At 36.0% G+C, this 18,267-nt stretch overlaps 1 protein-coding gene across 6 annotated transcripts in view; it reads right to left on the bottom strand.

Moving 5' to 3' along the window:
• Positions 1 to 18,267, bottom strand: part of LOC126776084 (neurexin-1) — a 194,486-nt gene that overhangs the window by 54,648 nt on the left and 121,571 nt on the right. For all 6 annotated transcript variants that reach the window (XM_050498358.1, XM_050498359.1, XM_050498360.1 and 3 more), the window contains exon 5: positions 14,496 to 14,637. In XM_050498358.1, coding sequence (XP_050354315.1) covers positions 14,496 to 14,637 — 142 coding nt within the window. The remainder of the gene's footprint in view (positions 1 to 14,495; positions 14,638 to 18,267) is intronic.

Below are 18,267 nucleotides of genomic sequence, written 5' to 3'. Positions count from 1 at the left end.
CTATTGTTGTATATTACTTGTAATTTTAAAGGATGAGATATAAAAAAATCCCGCTGAGTTTCTTTCGCCGGTTCTTCTCAGGTCTGAAGTGTTTATTTCCGAACCGGTGGTAGATTTATGACAATCAATAAGTAAGTGTAACGCTTCTATTCTGAATAAAGATTTTTGACTTTGTCTTATTAGTTTCGATCGGTACTAAACCAAAAGAATATACATCTATATTTCTGTTAAAAATAGACACATTTATTAAAAAGGCATAAAATACATAAAATCCTGTTGTATTACCGGTAAACTGCCCTCGGTAAATAACCGCGATAAGCTTTGGCTTAGCAAGTCTAATTAGAAATCAAGTACAATGTCTGGAATGGTTGCTAGTATGTACGAATACTCTCTATGTAATCTTGTATCGACTTATAGAAAATATCGTGCAAGAAAAATATAAGTATTCGGATTAGCTTACAAATTGGATTCTGAATTCGGAATTGAAGATGGCTTACAAAATAAATATTCCATGAAAAGGACAAGGACCTCGACAACGGTAACTTATTATACTTACATATGTATCTAGTAAATATTATATAATAATAATATATCATCAATATAAGGTATTGACTCTCAATACATATTTGATTATGTGATGTTCGGAAATATATTACAGATATTGGAAGATTTAACACACTATCAATATATGGCCGAGATGGTCCAGTGAATAAGTTTTTAATGAAGGTCGCAGGTTCTATCATTATTTTTGATGTGCTAAATTAGTTTTAATAATAAATGAGGATTCTTCCGCCAAACATTATTAGTATTGTTGTGTTCCGGTTTAAAGGGTAAGTAACCAATGTATATACCAATAGGGACATAACACTGTTGTAATATTGATGGTTAGACCCCATTGTTGACGGTGATGCAAGAGATGGTTAATATTTCTTACAAAGCCATTGTCTATGATCACTTAACATCAGACCCACTTGCCAGCCTTCCTAACCAATGACAAAAAAACTAGACACATCATGGCCTATTTTTCACCATTCAGATGTCATCACATAAGTACTCACACCCACAAAATATTTCATACTCCTTGCGTAAAGTCTCATATTGGTAAACAAGCTTCCCTTAGTACTGTTGTGTAATAAATATAATAATATCATTAGATCAATTATCTCCCTCAATCTTTTGAAATAAGTAACTCAATTATTATAAAACGCATGATTTGTTTTAATTAATACTTTTAATAATTTTAATTATGATTTCGCCGATTGATTTTTTATTATAACAATGACATTATTTATTATTTTATTTTGACATTTTTAAAAATTACTGATGATTTTTTGTTACTTTTAATTTGAATTTGATTAGATTGAATCTGGAAGTGCTATGTACACTTGTGATTGACATGCATATTAGATATACTATTATTGTTTTATAAATTATTTTTTTCAATGCTTTATATGTATGTTGTAAGTGTGCTATTACAAATAAATAAATATAATATTAGCTTAATTTGTATGTAACTAACAAAGTCACTTTGTATTGTATGTGTCACAATGTATTTGTAATCTAGATCGATATAAACTTATTTCTAACTGAAGTAATGATTTAAAATTATACATATATATCTAATTCTGATAACAATAATTGGCATCGTTTTTATAGCTTTTAGTTTTAACAGGGCACAAATTATTTTGCTAATGTCATGTAGGATGAACTTGATACGAAAAAAATTTATCAGTGTGGTTAAAAATACGAAATCGATTTCATTATTAAGGCATACAAATTACTAGGAATTTATTTGTTAACCCTTAACGTAGAACAACACAAACATCGAATATTGAAACTTTACAAATAATGTTACTATTCCAAAGTATACAAGCTATTCTTCGGTAGTAGTAATTATTTCCTCCTGACTTATTTTAGCCAAGATGATTATTCTTACTGGAGACTACCATCTGCGCAAGACATATTATAGTGCATAAAAGTGTGCTCAAACACATATGCCTATTATTTGCTTACTATAATAAATTAATGGAACAAGATCTTTGCGGACGTTACGATACAAGGAAGTGAGTACCAACTCCCAAATTTCAGGTTGCTAGTGAGTATTAATCGATGCACCATTAAAACCCAAATAATTTTTTTAGGAATTTGAGCACAAGACCTGCATCTGCGGTTTTATAGGCCACTACGTCAGCGGCAATCAGGCAATAAGAGGGAACTAATCAGCCAAGTAAGCAAGCCATAAATAACTTTTACAGTCAACTAATGCCATGTACGTCATTACGTCTGTTTGTCGTGTTGTTCAAAATGTGCCACACGTGAACGTTTCTTAGAAATCGTTAATCCGCTTCGTGTTAACAATGGGGAAATGTCAATGTCAGACTGTCAAGGTGAATTCAACGTTTGAAATAACAAACATGCGATAAAATACGTCGATATTCCTGTTAGTGTAAAGAATCGAACTCGCGCGAAAGAAATAACGATTATGATTGGAACTTTCTGACCCATTTGTGTGTGAAATTATAAGTGACGGGAAATTATTTGTAAGATAAATCTTGTATTGGTAAAGAATAACTTGAAATTAAAACGCTGAAACGTGGAAAAAATTATTGTACAACAATAAATTCCATCAATGCTTTAATCTATACCGCATATATATTTGTTGGATTATCAATTAATAATTAAATAAACTATATAAGCAAAAATATACTATTTTGCAAAAAGTTTGTATTATTATATTATTATTATGTGCCGCTGGCTATTAATAATAGCATCTGTCAATTTTAAATATTTGGTTTTCCATCTCCTAGTGTTTTTAAATTTATTACATATGGTGTATATTATATTTAGAACGAAGTCGCTGCTTTTATTTTCCCTAACCTCCTATAATGTTTGTCATAATGCCATCCAACACATGCAGATTATGTGATTTATAAGATTGTTGCCTACACCGCTATATACGAGATGATTTATAAACACAAATACATGAAAAATCTGTGCTTGAGTTCAGAACACATCGTTGGTTAAGATTCATCGTGTACCAACATTTGGACCAACTCATTTACTTTTATATGAGCACATGGGCCACCTGATGGTAAGTGCTCACCAACGCCCATAGACATTGACATTGTAAGAAATGTTAACTATCCCTTACATCGCCGATGCGCCACCAACCTTGGGAACTAAGATGTTATGTTTCTTGTGCCTGTAATTACACTGGCTCACTCATCCTTCAAACCGGAATACAACAATACCAAGTTTTTTTTTTATAGAATAGGAAGGTGGACGAGCATATGGGCCACCTGATGGTAAGTGGTCACCAAACGCCCTTAGACATTGGCATTGTAAGAAATGTCAACCATCGCTTATAGCCAATGCGCCACCAACCTTGGGAACTAAGATTTTATGTCCCTTGTGCCTGTAATTACACTGGCTCACTCAACCTTCAAACCGGAACACAACAATATCAAGTATTGCTGTTTTGCGGTAGAATATCTGATGAGTGGGTGGTACCTACCCAGATGAGCTTGCACAAAGCCCTACCACCAGTACTGATGTTTTGCGGAATATATTATAAAAGATAATTATTACTACTTATAGAGAGTTGAGAAATATTTTATTATATTATTCTGAGAAATTGTTACGAAACGCAACATGCTTTAATGAAAACTTAAGCTCATTGGGACGCTAGTTTTCAATTTAGGTGAAATGGAATATAATCTACAGCATGAAGTAGACTTAGAGACAATCAACTGAAAACGTGAGGATGGAAAATATAAACAACTTATTTGTTTTGCTGACGGTACATTCCAATGTAAGTCCTTTGTAAATATCACCCACTCGCCCGCTAAATAAACACTTTAAAATCGAGCAAGCTAACTAATAACAGAAACATTGAGCTGAAATTACCCAGTGGGTACAACACGTGAATTTGACCGAATATTGCAGGTTCAAACACGGATAAGAACTACTGAGGTTTTATGCTTTATTTATTTGTAATTCTCTCATCTCAAGCTAAGCGTAAAGAAAAATATATATGTTAGAAAATACGCATGTGTTTTGTTGCGGTTCAAAAGGTGAATGAATCAATGTTATTACAGGAACAATTGTCATAAGTTCTTAGTTTTCAAGTTTAATTAGTAGAAAGTTAGTCCTCATTGTCTATGGATGGTGGTGAACGTACTATTTTTCAGTCCACCTACATATTATAAATTAAAATATAAGAGTCATATGTAAGCTACGTCGGCTTATCCCCAGGTCTAGTTAAATGAAATATAAGTGTCTACGCACTCTTAGGTATTAGGTAGTGTAATACGAAAAATTAAATTAAAAAATCACGTCTTTCTTTTGTCTTTTATATTTTAAAATTATCACTATTTCTGTATATAAATAGGCAAAGAGAAAACAGTTTTCTCCTATGTATTCAACCGATTTTTTTTTTTTTTATAGAATAGGAAGGTGGACGAGCACATGGGCCACCTGATGGTAAGTGGTCACCAAACGCCCTTAGACATTGGCATTGTAAGAAATGTCAACCATCGCTTATAGCCAATGCGCCACCAACCTTGGGAACTAAGATTTTATGTCCCTTGTGCCTGTAATTACACTGGCTCACTCACCCTTCAAACCGGAACACAACAATATCAAGTATTGCTGTTTTGCGGTAGAATATCTGATGAGTGGGTGGTACCTACCCAGACGAGCTTGCACAAAGCCCTACCACCTTCCTTCCTTTCTTTTGTTTCGTTTTTATTGTCGAGCTTTAGAAAAATAAAGAGTCACGAAAAACATCTAAATATGCAAAATCATATATGTTTTTGAGCATGGGGTTTACACTAATTAAATCAAAAGTTCAATTCGATTTTTTCTTTATCGAAGCCGATTTGAATTTCTAACTAATTAATAGGACTTTCGGCTGTCCTTAATCTATTAATATATCACATACAAAGGACTATTTATAGTAATAAACAAGGCAAAATTTAAACTGGCCGAGTGTAGAGCTACAACCATCCAATTAAATGTGACCCCAGGGTTGGTACGTAATTTAAAATAACAAGTGTTTACAATTATGGACCGACTATGTACAGTTCAGTTCATCATTAAATTGTTTTCGTCGAGTCAATCTCATTGTTCGAAAATCCCGGTTACTTGGTTCAACAAAACGAACCTCTAATGAACACGGACAATATTAAACCTCAAAATTGTTTACATTAATTATATTAACAGTATTAATTAGTAGCTTGAATATCGAAACTTAAGTATTAATTATCATAATTCATAGGTTTATTTTGATACGCATTGATGGCCGATGGAGCCGTCACGTGTTAGAGTGGAGGGCAAAATTCTGAAAAAAAAACAGGTTTATTTGTATTTTGTTTGGTTTATATATAAAAAAAAAAAAAAAATTTATTTCATTCAAAGTAGTACACTTGTTTATACATCGTTGGGTACCCCCTTTTAAGTATATCAATACCTGTAGTAGGAGGCCCCGCTCTTCCCTTATGCAATCAGCGGTAAGTACTACGAGACAGCAGTTACAAAATATACTATACTTTACATAATAATTTTCTCATACTAAAACTTAAATATTGACAATCACGGTAATACAATAACAAATTTTATTTAAAATGTGTATTATTATAACAGTATTAATATGTTAGAGGGTATGTGTGGCGTGATGATGTGAGAGTGTCTGAGGCGTAAGGCTTAAGCATGTGTTTTTGTGAGTGTGTTGTTTTTGTTATTGTTTGTATATATTCGTACGAATATTAGCAGCTCGTGTAGTTTCACCAACGTCAAACGTTACTTCTCTACCCCCGTGTATCGTAGTGTGATGTTATATAGTACATGTTACACAAAAAACATACTAACGCAATTTTTTTATCGAACTGTTATTTCCTGGGAACACTAGACCCACGATTCTTAACCTGGGGGTAATTATATCGGCTAGGGTAAAACTGGTATTCTGCAAGATTAAAAAGTGGTAATAGATCAATAAGGCCGAATCTTGCTCGCCCATGCAATTTATATAGTCAGAGCTACGCACTCAATACTTTTTTTGCATTTATTTGTGTCATGATGTCAATTTGCATTTACATGTTCTTCATTCATTGTTAACGTCAGGTGATGGGAGGAAAATTAACTTCCTCGTAAGGGTTACATGATTAAAATAATTGGGAACCACTGCCCTAGGCCAATAAGGCAGATTAAACTAAAACATATTTATGTCCAGTCAACGTCCTGTTACATTTTTATTACAACCTACTGCCACACCCGCGAAACATTTACTCATGTAGCGTCAAACAGCAGCACAAAGTATTACTAAGTGACGTTGAGAAAACAAGGAGTGACGCTTGAAACAGTGTGACAGCTCTAATGTTTGTAAGGAAATTCGCATGAGAAATATACTAAAGACATCGACATTCATTATCATCTTCTATGATACTAATATAATAAAAAATGGCTTAGGCCTTGTGCTGGGTAGGTACTAACCACTCATCGGATATTCAAACGCCAAACATCAGTACTTAGTATTGTTGTGTTCTGATTTAAAAGGCGAGCGACGAGCTCTTACAAGGCCTTGTGACCAAATGAAATTATAAAATTAGGCAACTATAATATAAAATATATATATAAATGAAAAATTATAGGCATCGTAAATATCTCATACACAATTAACGCAAGATTAGGTAACGATGCCATACGATCTAGCACCGTGTGTTACCAGCCGAAAATTCTATCATTCGGAAGCAGTAAAATAATAAAAATATTTATTTAAAAGCATTTTAATATACGTTTAAATTTTCCTGAAACCTTCCAATCTCCTAAATAAGCTCACGATGTACGTCTGTCGTTAAATATTTAACCACATCAAAACGGCTGTATACGGCTCGCTGGCTTTAAACTGTGGCGTGCGGGTTGACCGTTTTGAATCCATACATTTTAACTAACGACCCACTAACTGGTTGCTTCGAACTAAATTGCACTAGCGTACATTCCTTTGCTCTTTATGTCTCGCAACTGTGTATGTACATAATATGAATATTATGAATATCATTAGTTTAAATATGAGTTATTTTTTGTTTTTCTTCATTACCGAACTAATTTTGTTTTGCTTGTGTGCTTTGCTTCGAATATATTTCGATTTAAGTAAGGAACATTATTATATAGAATTTATAACTACGCCGTGATTAAGCCACTCTTATCTACAAAAAAAAAAAACAAAATAAAAACTATGCTCTAACATAATAGCGATTTTCGCTAAGCAATATAAAATTATACTCTCGCGAAGAGCTAAATATATTTAATAAGAAACATTAATATTTCACGACTAAAAATTTTTGAAAAATGTTTATTTTTCTACAATATAAGTACTTGTTTGACAATGAGCTAAGACCTCCCCTGTGACGGATCTTAATCGAAGATCACGTATATAAATACCATTCAAGTTTTCATGTGTTTATGTTAATAATAACTATAAAGATCTCGACATGATCGTATAAGTTTTGAGTGGGAGGAACTCATCCACGCGGGTGTACACTAAGCCCTAGAAGTATTATTAAGATAATTATTAAGAGAAACTTAATTGATGATTGCTAGTTCAAACCCGGAAAGTATCACTAAATTATCATCTGCTTAATTTGTGTTTATAATTCTTATCTTCCTCGGTTATAAAGGTAAACATCGAGAGGAAAACTGCCACGTGTATCCACCAACCCGCATTGGAGCAGCGTGGTGGAGTAAGCTCTAAATCTCTTCAAAAAGAATAGGAGGCCCAGCAGTGGGACATTTACAGGCTGTTACATTTTTAGTTTATTAGATTTATTAGATAGATTTTTAAATGCTATACTATATTTAGTGAAGTATTTACAATTTAATAATCATGATTAAGAACAAGAAGCCTTTTTTACAAATATTATTATATAACATCGATTAAAAGTAGTAAAAGAGTATTACACATATTTTATGGGCTATGATGGGTTCAAATTAACTCGGTTCAAACTACAATTCTATGTAGATGACCATGGTCTGAAAACGGTTCAGACGCTATTATATTCGTACATTTCGTCCAGATTGCAATTAAATGATAGCTGAGACTTGAGTGGGTTGGAAATGGCTATGTAGTATGCAATTTGAATTTCGGCCAAATACCAAGCTTGTGTAAAAACTATACGGAAACAGTAGATATACTTGAAAACTTCCCTTAGCAATTCAGTACACTTTCAGTAAAAAAACTTATTTTAAAGATACTTTCGACATATCTTTAATTTTATCTAAAAAAAACTATAATGTAGTTAAATGACTAAAAAGTTAGTAATAATAATATTAAGAGGTTATGATTAGAAATATTAATTTTTTAAATTTTATTATATATGTAAAACTAAACAACAAGTGTGTATCCTAATAAGTTTTCACCATTGAAACCTAAATATACTGTATAAAGCTTAAACAAGAACTTTTGCATCGTTATTTAACAGAATTATATTAAATTTAAACCACCACAACCACCGACAATGTAGATTATATGGAGAAGATCCAAGAACTGCACTTTCGAACATTTCACATACAAAGTTATATCAATCAAATACAATTATTTTTTATATACATATTATGTGTATGTACGTATGACTGCCTCGTTGGTCTAGTGGCTTGATGTAAAGTCGCAGACCCGGGGGCCCTGGGTTTAATTCCCAGGTCGGGCCAATAAAAAGTTATTGGCCTTTTTTGTCAGAAAAATTTTCAATAGCAGCCCGGACTCTGGAAATTGGAAGTGTGTACACTCCCGTGCCTCGGAAAGCACGTAAAGCTGTTGGTTCTGCGCCTGAACTCTTTCAGGTCGTGTCGGATTGTAAGAGTTAAGGAATAAAGAGTGCACCTGTATTTGCGCATACACTTGTGCACTATAATATCTCCTGCGTAGTTGGCTAATCTCTCTTGAGATTGGCCGCCGTGGCCGAAATCGGTCTGGAAAACATTTTTATTTATGTATATATTGCCTGAAAATCAACAAGTTATAACTTTTGTTATTATTTATATGATATTGTGTTGTTTAACATGTCCTATTTATTCATATGTTTTTAAACAAAAAATATAGTTTTATTAATTGGCAAAGTGTAAAATATACGCGGAATTTATTATAGAAACGAGTACCTTGTGCTATCAAGGATTTATTTATATTGTGGAATCGAAAACTTTGTTTTATATGCGTATGCTTACTTTTCGTATTTATACCGTAACCGTAACAGCCTGTGAATGTCCCACTGCTGGGCTAAAGGCCTCCTCTCCTCTTTTTGAGGAGAAGGTTTGGAGCTTATTCCACCACGCTGCTCCAATGCGGGTTGGTAGAATTCACATGTGGCAGAACTTCAGTGAAATTAGACACATGCAGGTTTCCTCACGATGTTTTCCTTCACCGTAAAGCACGAGATGAATTATAATCACAAATTAAGCACATGAAAATTCAGTGGTGCTTGCCCGGGTTTGAACCCACGATCATCGGTTAAGATTCACGCGTTCTTACCACTGGGCCATCTCGGCTTATTTTTTTTATTTTTTTCGTATTTATACAAGAATTGAAACTGTCAAAATCAGTTTTATACTGAATATATAGATGTTTTTACACTTATGACGCACCTTTCTTAAATACATCACGAAGAGAATCTCGAGCTCAAAGATTATAATATCTTTATCGTTACCCTAAAGTAATAATACGGAACAATACTGTGAAAATAACTAAACTATACTAATCCAGTAGTATCAATAATAGCTAGCTAACTTTTCTATCCGCGTATGCTGTGGAGCTGAGTTTTCCTGGCCGGACTGTAACACAATATAGCCATTTTATAAACTAAGATGTTAACTGGTAGTACAGCTTTGTGCAATCCCGTCTGGGTACCTCTCAGTCATCAGATATTCTACCGCAAAACACTTACTTATTAAAACACGTACTTGGTATTATTGTGTTCCGGTTTGAAGGGTGAGAGAGCCAGTGTAATTATAGGCACAAGGGACATAACATCTTAGCTCCCAAGGTTGGTGGCGCATTGGCGATATAAGTGATGGATAACATTCCTTACAATGTCAATGTCTACGAGCGTTCGTGAACACTTATCAGGTGGCTCATATGCTCGTCCGCCTAGCTATTCTATAAAAAAATGTCCCTTGTGCCTTTTAGTATAGTTATTCACTAAAAATATATAAGAAGGTGTTAAGAGTATTCAACGTTCACGTACACTAGACCTTATATCATATCAAACTAAAGCGAACATTGTACACAAATTTAGTCGCTCAGAATACTATATTATAAGCTGAGCACTTCAGAATTCCAGCGCTAGCTTTATTTGCATTCAAAAATATATTAATAAATTAAATTCCAACAGTGAATTTGCATCTGACGTACAAAAAAATATGTATATTTCATTTCCAATTCTTTTATTTACTCATTTTGTTAAAAGCGGTAATAAAAGAAATTGTATATTTACAATTTTATCATAAAAAGCAGCGTTCTTTTGTTTAAAATATTTTCAGAATGTAAAGGATGACAAAAACGCTTCGGTTTTTATCGTTTGTCGTGAATGTCGTCATTTACTATAAAACAACAATTATATTTAAAAAAAAAAACGAAATTACAATATTCATTAAATGCATTTATGTTGACTAATTTAAGATTAATTTCATTCAAAATTCAAAAATGTGACGAAGAAAACTTCGAGATGTAAATAATGCAAGGACTTGTATGAATAATTTACAACATAATGCGATAAATAAACTGACTTAAAATAATTGTATTTATGACTTCACTAAGAGCAAGGATTAATTTGTCAAGATGAGAAGTCGTCTCTAAATCAACAATTTCAGCATTTTGAAATACAATATTTGTAAATTCAAAGCACATTTGAATTTATCAAGGATACCTCGAACATAACTATTGAAATTGGCTTTTAACAAGTCAAATTAAACAAAACAACTTCAATCGCAATATTTGAATATCGAACACAGCAGAAAACATTTTTTAATGAATCTTGTATACAATCTTAATTGAGAGGCCGAGATGGCCCAGTGGTAAGAACGCGTGAATCTTAACCCATGATCGTGGGTTCCAAACCGGGCAAGCACCAATGAATTTTCATGTGTTTAATTTGTTATTACATTAATGTTATCCATCTCGTGCTTTACGGTCCAGGAAAAAATCGTGAGGAAACCTGCATGTGTCTTCCTACAACCCGCATTGGAGCAGCGTGGAGGAATAAGCTCCAAACCTTATTCACAAAAAGGGTGAGGAGGCCTTAGCCCAGCAGTGGAACATTCACAGGCTGTTACGATTACGATAATCTTAATTGACATGCGTCAATAGCTATGAACTTATTTGTGCAATTCCTTATATTGATGTTTATGCTCAAATGGGACACGATCTGATATCAACTGCCGTTTGTCAACTAAGCTGGCAATTACCGTACATCACGATCATACAGAATGCCGTAATATTAATTATTTTAATTGATAATTGTCAAATATATATATTCAAAAGCTTCTGTTACGATTGTACAGTAGCGATGTATTGTGTAGGGCTTTGTGCAAGCCCATCTGAGTAGGTACTCACTCATCACATACTCTACCGCCTAACAGCAAAAATCAGTATTGTTTTGATCCGGTTTGAAATGCGCGAGCTAGTGTAACTAAACGCACAAGGAGCGTAACATCGTTCAATAACAAATTAAGTAGCATTGATAATAATATAATATGCTTATTATTTCTTACAGAGCTTATGTATGCTATGGGCAGTGACGTGTAGTTATCAGATGGACCCATTTGCAGACTTATTATTATATATACTAGCGAATCGTCCCGGCTTCGGAAGGGTAGATAAGAAGAAAAATGTATTTTGGTTAGGATTTGCATAAAACCCGTGAAACGCTCTTGATGAGCGTCTACGTCGAGGAAGGAGTAACTGTGACAAATTTCAAGTCAATCGGGCGGATAGTTTAGGAGATCTGTCGTTGAGTGGTATTTCGGTCCGAATATATATACATGTATGTATATTGTTAGATAGAAAATTAAGATAGCCGAACAAGACATAATATTTATTTTTTAGTGTAAGACTACGTAACAGTAAATAAAAGCATCACCGTGGCAAATAGAAGATTTGCGTGTTTAGCCAGCATTATACATGGTGTTACCATTAGCTAGCAAGTCTCGCTTAAAAGCAGTGCCTGAATTAATGGCCACCTTCCATTTCACAGTTTTTCCAGCAAACCTTTGTAAATTTAAAACCATTACGTGTTAAAAATGTTACATATTTTTAAATAATGTGTGTTGAGGAATTTAATAGCTCTCTGTGTTGAAAATGTCTTCTCTTTTCATGACGTAATTTTTGTGCAAAAAAAACGAACTATCTATTTTTGTTAAATTTTCGTATTACAATATAATAAAAACATATTTTTATAAAAATGTTAAATAATAATAACAACAAGATTCCAGTGGGTTGAGCCATAAACAATGGTAGTCAAAATCGGGCCAAGAATATCTTCGTATTTCAAGAGCTTAATTTGTGTTTGCAATTCATCTGTTCTTCGGATAAGTAAAAACATGTTGAGAGAATGAATTCTTCAAAAATAATTTAATAAAATGTTACCTTATGAATTTGCTATAGTGTGCAACGGATTAAAAATCAAAAGCCGTTTTTCAATCGATACTATTTTAGCATTACTAACAACAAAAATTAAATAATCAATTAATAATAATAAGCTTTTTAATAGAAGAGATGGCCCAATGATTAGAACTTGTAAATCTTAACCAAAAGTATCGGCTTCAAATCCGGGAAAACACCACATAATTTGCATGTTAGGTACATTTTGCTTAATAATGCTTATAATTCATTTTGACGGTAAAGGAAATCATCGTGAGGAAAGCTGCATGTCGGGCAAATCTTCCACATGTTTATCCACCAATCTGTATTAAAGCGGCATGGTTGAATAAGCTCCAAAACTTTCCTTAAAAGGATAGACTTTTGCACAGTAGTAAGTCATAAGTAGTAGAAATCTACATGCAGTAAGTCACACAGTAGTAGCACAGGTTTATGCTATTACTTTACTTAACTCAATATTACTAAGCCTTCATAACATATTTTAGTATCAGCATTGCAATATTATTATTCATAGAAACACCCTTCACCAGAACACTAAAATACATAGTTTTTAGTACAATTTAAGATTTGTTGGTACACACTCGTATATTTTTATAGCCAAAAGTAGTCGGAACTACATATTGGCGTAAATCTCTGTATATATGTAGGAAATTCATATAAAATATATACCGTTGTCATTCAAAACATATAACACTTGTATTGCTTTACCCGCGATTTAGAATTATAAGGCTTTACTATTCAGAATTGTAAAATACCAATTTCCATAGCTTTTTCTTTTAAAAAATTAAAAGAAAAAGCGGTTTTTCAAAAAAATTTAATTCACTTTATCACTTTTACTATGTAAAAGGAACCCGTATGTATATATATATATATATATATATATATATATATATATATATATATATATACGCAATATTTTTGCTAAATATTTATCATCGTCATCGTAACAGATAGGCTGTCCCACTGCTGGGCTAAAGGCTCCTCTCCCTTTTTGAGGAGAAGGTTTGGAGCTTATTCCACCACGCTTCTCCAGTGCGGTTTGGTGGAATACACATGTGGCAGAATTTCAGTGAAATTAGACACATGCAGGTTTCCTCACGATGTTTTCCTTTACTGTAAAGCACGAGATGAATTATAATCACAAATTAAGCAATGAAAATTCAGTGGTGCTTATCCGCTTGAAACCACGATAAAATCAAATTATACACATGCAGGTTTCCATACGATGTTTTCCTTCACCGTACGGTGATACATTTATACCTATGTATAATCCTTCATAAGCTTATAAAACTACGAACCATAATCAATGGTAATATTTTATAAGGCTGATTGATGTGTTTGTTTGGACGCACCAAATTCAAGATCAACCAGTCCGATTTTTAAGAATATTTTTACATTAAATAGAACATTCATTGAGAAGGTTTGCAGCCATTAAAAATCTCACTTATGCTCCGAAACAGACGGATCAGAATTTACAAGCCGTTGGAACCCGCATACAATATACAAAATAAATTGCAATAAAATAAAATAATTATAAAAACTATATGTCAAAACCATTAATTGAATTTCACGGATATTGTATGGAATTGAGTTCATTAATAAGTTAAAAAAATGAATTCAAATGAGAACAAATTAATCAATTTAAAATAATAACACAACATATAGTTATATGTAAATAATAGATAGTTAGTTTTAAATAATAATCAAAGTTAAAAAAAATTAATGATTTTATTAAAATCATAAAATGAGTAAAAATATTTATTTTTAGAGTTACATGTTCGTTACGTTAGGTAGGTTCGATGTTCTATTTTCAAATACATAAATATCATCCGAGGGATTTTTATATTAAGCTTACCTCTTTCACAGAAGGCACCTTCATAATCGCCGTCCCTGCACTCGCAAATCGGTCCGTCATCAGTGCTGATACACACGCCGCCATGTTGACAAGGATCGCGTCGCTCGCACGCATCCCCGCTCGCATTGGTGATGCGTGAACTCTGAAAACAAATGGGTTTTATGAACATTCTCTGTAAATTTGTTTAGTCTTTTCAAAGCTTATGAAAGGGGTGATTTGTTTTTGAGTTTTTTTTTTATTTATATCTAGCTGTACCAATATTTTTAGGCGGAAAACATCGTGAGATGATGCATTTGTCGGCGGTACTCTGTCACATATTTATCCACATTCTGAACTGGAGAAGTAAGGTGGAATAAGTTTTTAAAGGCCTTATATATAGGTGCCAAGAATACGATATGCTTCAACCAATATCTTCTTCAATATTGTAATTCAATTTCTTAGTGTGATATAAGAGTTTCTGGACTGTAGATACTAATTAACAAATACGACCTTCTATCTTGAGTGTGCTCTCATTCGCGAAGATTATAATAATGTTATAACCCAATACTCCGAGGAAGAAAATTATTTTTGTATATACGAATTACGATTTGCTTTTTTTTTTTTTTTTTTTTATATCGCCGGGAGGGCAAATGACTCTACTCCACCTGATGGTAAGTGGTAGTAGAGTCCAAACGCGACGACGGCCAGTACAGACGGGAAAAACGTTCTGCACTAGCCGCCTTCGCCTTGCCGGCCCGCAAGATGCCTCTTCACGCCTCGTTTGAAGGAACCCGGGTTGTAAGAGGAGGGGAACACGTGAGCTGGTAAGGAATTCCATTTTTTGGAAGTGCGACAAAGCAAGGAGTTGCCAAATTTCTTTGTTCGCGATGGAATTGATGTCACAGTAAGGCGGTGACATCGAGACCCAGCTCGCGTGGACTTAAGAAGGAAGGGGGAAGCAGGAATTAGAGAGAATAATTCCTCAGAGCACTCGCCGTGATACAGTCGATAGAAAGCGCTCAGTGCTGCTATCTCGCGACACAATTGTAAAGGTTCAAGGGTGTTTGTGACCTTTACGTCGCCAATAATGCGTACTGCACGTCGCTGCAACCGGTCCAAGGCCTCCAGTAGGTACTTAGCGGAGCTATCCCAAAGTTGCGAGCAATATTCAACGCAAGACCGTACCTGTGTTTTGTATAACAGGCACAGTTGTTGTGGCGTGAAAAAACGCCGCACCTTGTTCAGAACTCCGAGTTTCCGTGAAGCTGTTTTTATAACAGCCTCGATGTAATCCCTTGGACTAAGGTCGCAGCGAACGTCAATCCCCAGCATGGCGATTTTGCTTTGCATCACCAGCGGAGTACCACAGAGGGAGGGAAGAGGGGAAAATGTTGACTTTTTCGCCGTGAGAGCGCATACCTGTGTTTTCTTGGCATTAAACTCAACAAGATTATCAGAGCCCCATTTGGCGATGAGATCTAACGTCTTATCGAGTTCAATGACAAGATTCTCCCGCCTCTCCTCAGTTTCCGCCCGCCCAGCCACTGCGCGTCCGTGGTATCCACCATGCACTGTACTATCATCTGCATAGCAATGTATGTTCCCAAGGGAGAGCATATCATTGATATGCAAAAGAAAGAGTGTGGGAGATAGCACAGATCCCTGGGGGACCCCAGCATTCACTACATAGAATTGTGAAGCGCAACCATCTACTAAAACACGAAGGCTACGCTTGTGTAGGAAGCTGGCAATCCAGGTGCATAGCTGAGCAGGCAGACCATATGCCGGTAGCTTGGAGAGAAGACTTCTGTGCCAGACCCTGTCGAAAGCCTTGGAGATATCGAGGCTGACAGCCAACGATTCTCCATGCTTGTCGATAGCTTCACCCCAGAGGTGTGATACGTACGCTAGAAGATCACCTGTGGACCGTTTTGGTCGAAACCCGTACTGACGATCATTAATTAGACAGTGATCTTCTAGGTAATGGATCAGTTGGTTGTTTAAAATCCGTTCCATCACCTTACAAAGTACTGAGGTGATAGCTATTGGCCGATAATTTGCCGGGTCAGACCGATCCCCTTTTTTGGGAACCGCTTGCACATTAGCTCTTCTCCAAGCCTCCGGCACACTTCCCGAAGAGAGAGAAAGTTGGAACAGGCGCGTTAACACAGGAGACAGCTCCGCTGCGCACTTCTTCAGCACTATGGCTGGTATTCCATCGGGACCGCTAGCTTTCCGTACATCAAGTGATTGCAGCTCCGCACGCACATCACGTTGCCTGATTTTAATGTCAGGCATCGTATGGCCACATGCAGGTATTGTAGGTGGCAGTGCACTACAATCATCGATGACGGAATTGTCGGCAAAGAGTTTAGCCAGGAGATCAGCTTGCTCTTGCGGACTGTGAGCTAGCGATCCGTCCGGATTTCTGAGCGGTGGCAGCGAAGGTTGGCAGAAATTGTTTTGCACAGACTTGGTCAGACGCCAGAAGCTACGGGAGCCCCTAGGATGCGAAACAAGGTCATGACCAATCTGTACAATGCGCTGTGCATCCGCTCTCGTGTATGCCTTTCTACAGGACTTGGAATTTTTATTATAGTTTGCTTTCAGTGAGTCAATGTTAGATGCCCCGCTAATGCAGCCGTTGATCCACTTGCGATATGCCGCCTGCTTAGCTGATACAGCATCGGCACATTCACGAGTGAACCAACGGTTACGCGTACTCCTACTGACGAGATCTGAGCTAGGAATGTAGTATTCCATTCCCAGCATGATCTCGCCAGCAACAGCAGCGGCACTAGCTGTCGGGTCATTCCCACTGAAGCAACGTTCCTTCCAAGGGACCGACGCATAGTAATCGCGCATACCGTCCCAATCCGCCGACTTATAGTGCCAAACGCGACGTTTGCATACCGCTAGTGGCGGCAGCTTGGCCTGTGGCACTCTGGTAGAAATAAGGCTGTGATCCGAAGAGCCAAGAGGAGCCTGAACCACAACCTGATATTCCACCGGGTGAGAAGTCAGCAGAAGGTCCAGTAGAGAAGGTGCTTGCCCATCAATGTCTGGGATCCTGGTGGGCTGATCAACCAGTTGGGTCAAGTCATGTGTGAGAGCAAAAGCATGAGCAGTCCTTCCAGCATGGTCAGTTTTGAGGGATTTCAACCAGGATTCGTGGTGAGCATTAAAGTCCCCCAAAAACACCAATTCCGCGTTAGGAAATTGCTCTTGCGCAGCATCTGCCACCCGACTAAGATGGTCAAATAGTCGGCTTGTCTCCAAGTCACCATTGTGGGATCTGTAGAGGCACACGTAGACTCGGCTCTGACGAACCAGGTCCACACGTACCACCAACATGGAGAAGGAGGGGTCCTCCAAGCAGCGCAGTCGGTGACAGCAAACATCCGTCCTGACGAACAAGCATACTCCGGCTTTCGCTTTGAAGGATTCTTCAAGCGTGTAGCCGGGATAATTAAGGTAGCTGGTATCGGCAGGACGGAGTATTTGAGTCTCCGTGAGAAACAACATTGCTGGCCGTGCTGTCTCGAGATGGTGGTGGACAGCGTTGAGGTTAGTGTGGAGTCCTCGGATGTTAGAGAACTCGACCTCAAACAGCGAGGGTATGGTGGGGGTGAGCACCGCTGTACGACCGTTATTTCTTTTTTGTTGCGCCATTTGGGAGAAATTAAATGGAAAAGAGACGTGAAGCGAGCGATTCAGTATTATCCATTACCTACCTATAAGAGTGTATTTGCGCGTGTTTTTGTACGTATGTGAGTGTTTCTGTCAATGTGTT

The sequence above is a fragment of the Nymphalis io genome, chromosome 19, assembly GCF_905147045.1.
Source record: "Nymphalis io chromosome 19, ilAglIoxx1.1, whole genome shotgun sequence".
In the NCBI taxonomy this organism is placed as follows: domain Eukaryota; kingdom Metazoa; phylum Arthropoda; class Insecta; order Lepidoptera; family Nymphalidae; genus Nymphalis; species Nymphalis io.
Note: the sequence above shows the minus strand (reverse complement) of the source record. Positions and strands in the feature narration are given on the sequence as shown.